The sequence below is a fragment of the Phoenix dactylifera genome, chromosome 8 (genome assembly GCF_009389715.1).
Source record: "Phoenix dactylifera cultivar Barhee BC4 chromosome 8, palm_55x_up_171113_PBpolish2nd_filt_p, whole genome shotgun sequence".
In the NCBI taxonomy this organism is placed as follows: Eukaryota; Viridiplantae; Streptophyta; class Magnoliopsida; order Arecales; family Arecaceae; genus Phoenix; species Phoenix dactylifera.
This window is the reverse complement of record NC_052399.1, coordinates 18,822,455-18,826,093: the sequence shown is the minus strand read 5'-3', so window position 1 is coordinate 18,826,093 and position 3,639 is coordinate 18,822,455. Positions and strand designations below refer to the sequence as shown.

General features: G+C 43.0%; 1 protein-coding gene across 1 annotated transcript; it reads right to left on the bottom strand.

Moving 5' to 3' along the window:
• Window positions 1-1,943: 1,943 nt before the first annotated feature.
• Window positions 1,944-2,249, bottom strand: LOC120111730. Its single transcript, XM_039129604.1, has one exon. The coding sequence runs from the start codon at window positions 2,247-2,249 to the stop codon at window positions 1,944-1,946; it is 306 nt and encodes a 101-aa protein (XP_038985532.1).
• Between the last annotated feature and the right edge of the window lie 1,390 nt (window positions 2,250-3,639).

Here is a 3,639-nt window from a genome sequence, read left to right as displayed (position 1 = left end):
AATCACGAGCAGCAACAGGGTGGGAAAATGTGACGGTGAGTGGGTGCCTTAAAGTTTAAGGAAACGAACAGTTTAATACAACCATGCAGAAGAGAACGAGCTCCAAATCCTGTACCTAAACGTAGAAGGCTAGGGGATCTAAATCTTCTCGGATGCTAGCTATCAGAAAGAATCCCGTGACCCCGTCCCACAGAAGACACATGGGAGGTCCCAAACCCTAACTATAAAGTATAGCTCAAGCGGTCCAATCACCGCTCCTGGCAAAAGCGTCGGTAAGAAATTTTTTTGACAATCATTACAACATCTCATGGTCCACCACTCTACCTACCACGTGAGAAGTTTGATATACTTTAACGAGCAGACCCCACAATTGAATGCATCTCTCTTTCTAAGCTTTCCTTCTTCTTTTTTTTGATAGATAGACGAAATACCTTTTAACTTTCTGAAGCCCAAAAGACAGCTGATAACGGTCACAATGCAAAATTCAGAATTGCATGGAAAAGGCTTTTGTGGAAGAAAAAGGAGAGTATATCGTTGCAGCGTCTCTGCATCTGACTTCAACCAGGATAAGAGATTATACACTTAAGCTATAACGGTACACAAGGTCATCTGATGTCCATGGTATTAGGCATTTTCAAATCTTCCATCTTATTCTTGTACTTTTAATCATGTAGGAATTAGGAGTCTTCTTGCACTTACCATTTTACATTTGGATAATCCACTCCCTTGATTTTTCTCAAAAAAGTCAATCCACTCTTTTGACTAGTGATGTCAAGTTATGAAGCATTAATTGCTTGGCTATATAACCAGCTATTTTGGAAATAAAATATTGATAATTAGAGGGGCGGATCATCAAAAAGGTAGTAGCGTTATAAATCATTGAAGAACTGTAAATTTTTTTTGTTCAACTATCATGAAAAAATTAGAATAATTATGAAACAATGCTAATGAAAGCTTCTGAAAGCAGCAGCAGGTCCTAACACTCTTCTGAAAGCTTCTCATTGGTAAGATTTAACATTTACAAGCAGCTGAATAGATACAGCGGAGTATGGTATAATAGATGCATGTTGATCAAACCATTGCAAATGAATCACTAGCAGGATATATATATATATATATATATATATATATATATATATATATATATATATATATATATATATATATATATATATATATGATATAAAATTCCTACAAAATTGGATATAGATGTTTTACCATAGTGATATCTTTCAGTCCCTTGCTTGAAAATTTTCATTGCGAGCACTTTAGTACCTTTTTTCTAGTGAGGTCATCAGATCTGATTGGAATTGTCCGAACAGCTAAAAAGATAAGAAAAGATCTGACACCCCAAGAAGTATTTATCAAGAAGATCTGCATTATCCTACTTTATGGACATGTATATGTTTTTTTCACGCAAATTCATTTATGCGTAAATCCACATAGCACAGCATAGTCTCAAGAAAGTAGAAACCATGCCGTAAGTGCACCGATTAAAAAAGAGGAAAAAATATACAGGTAGACAAAAAAAAATTTAGTTGTAAATCCAAATCGAGATCTCATAACACAAGCTAGGGGTTATATTTACTGTACCAAAACCATATGGAAATGGATTTGCATCTCGGGCGTTAAATGATGAACAAGAGCAACAAAATTTGCAGTTATGAGTCCAAAACAGAGTCCTCGAAATAGAAGAGACACAGTTTCTTTTTCACTCGTATCAGAGAAAAGAAACAGAAGATGTTCTAGCTATAAAAACCTATACATATTCACCGACCATGAAATCAAAACATTAGCATCTCCGACTTTAATCATGGAGATTCAAAGACGAGAAACCCCTGGTACTTGCAAACTTAGACTAAGCAAAGTAGGAAGTCAATGGGAGATCGCACGAGACCTGGAGAAAAAGAAGACGTGACTGCAAAAGAGCCGAGGAGGGTGTCTCATTCGCCCGCATCAAAACTCTGGACCTCCGGTACCTCGATTATGCTCTCCAAAGAGGGTTTCCAACCTTGGGCTTTCCCAGCTCCCTCCCTCCTCTCCCTACCCATCTCCATCAACACGTCCTCCAGCGTCTTCTCCCCCTTCTCCATCTGAAGCATCAACCATTCAAGCTCCCCTCTTGTCAACAAGATCTTAACCTTGAAGCCACCCTCCTTTCCAACGCCAACACCACTTTCTCCTACTCCTCTTGGTTTCACCTCTCCCTCCTCCAGCCTTGGCGAACAGGTCTCCATGCAGTTGCCCATGGATCCTTGGCTCCAAGCAAAACTAAGAGAGAGACTACTATCTGGTATTGTTGGTGGTCTCCAAGAGGCCAGCTTTGGGATGATGGCCCTGAAAAAATAAAAGGAGTGCTCTCCAATCCTAGTAGTGTAACGTTCCAGGGATTACAGACCAACACACAAGATTTTAGGGTCAAAGGTGATCGATCGCCAGGATTGAAGCTTCCGATGAGAGAAGCACGTGGTGGGGCCAGGGTTTTGTTACTCGGCCCATAATAGCAAATAACCGGTTGAAAAGATCAAGGCCGTCAATCTACGTTAGGACGTGACTAGGCCCACCGAAAACACACAACTTTTAACCACGGCCGAACAGCGGATCCGCCGTTTTAGAGCTTTCCTAGCAAACCGCTGTCCTTAACTCGGAATTCGGAAATGATGGACAAATTAAATTGCGGTGGTGGATGGCAACTCTAAACCTTTTTTATCGATGATGTGTCGCTTAAGAAAGCGACTGCTACGACTTTTCTTCCTGCATGGGCTCCTACAAACTGGTACCGTTCCCTATATGATGCTGAAGTTTCGAGGGGTTCCATAAGTAACGCCCAAATGTGTCATTATCTGCAAAACGTTCACGGAACACGGTGGCATTTGTTTATTTCAGGAAGATCAGTCCGTGATCAGCCTCAACTAAGAGTAGCAAAATATGATCCGACCCGCCAATTCGATCCATGTTAGACCCGCCATAAACAGGTTTGGGTTTGGCCTAAACATGTTCGGGTCATAAACAGGTTGACCCGTTTAACCCGTTTATTAATTGGGTCGGATACAGGTTTAAGATATCTGACCCATTTAACCTGTATAATCCGTTTAATAACCTGTTTAATATATGGGTTGGGTTGGAAAAGAGCCACAGCCCACAAGGACCGTCACCCGTTTAAAATAATCTCCCCACAGGCCACAACCCACAGGTCATTAGGGCACCGATTCCCTTTTTTTTTTTTTTTAGTTCGACGCTTCGACCCCTCTTCGAGTCTCCAGCTCTCCCTCTAGTCCACCTCCTCCCCCACCCTCGAGCCTGCCGCCTCCGACCCCTCCTGCCTCCCCGACCGCCTCTTCCGCCCCCGCAAGCCGACCCCCTCCTTTCCCTCCCGCCGATTTGTCACCGAGCCGGTCGCCACCCAGTCCTGCTCCTTCATCGGCACCCACGAGTACGTCGCCCACGAGGTCGCCGCCGGCCGCTCCCACAGTCCCATGGCAGCGCCGCGTCCTCCTCTTCGAGCTTCTCTACGACCAGATTCGAAGACTAAAAGGTATGAAATAATGAAACCCTAACTCTAAATCTCTTCCAAGGATCCGGATCATCCCTTGGTCCGTGATTTTTGCGAAGCCATGACGTCTGGGTTCCCGAGGCGCG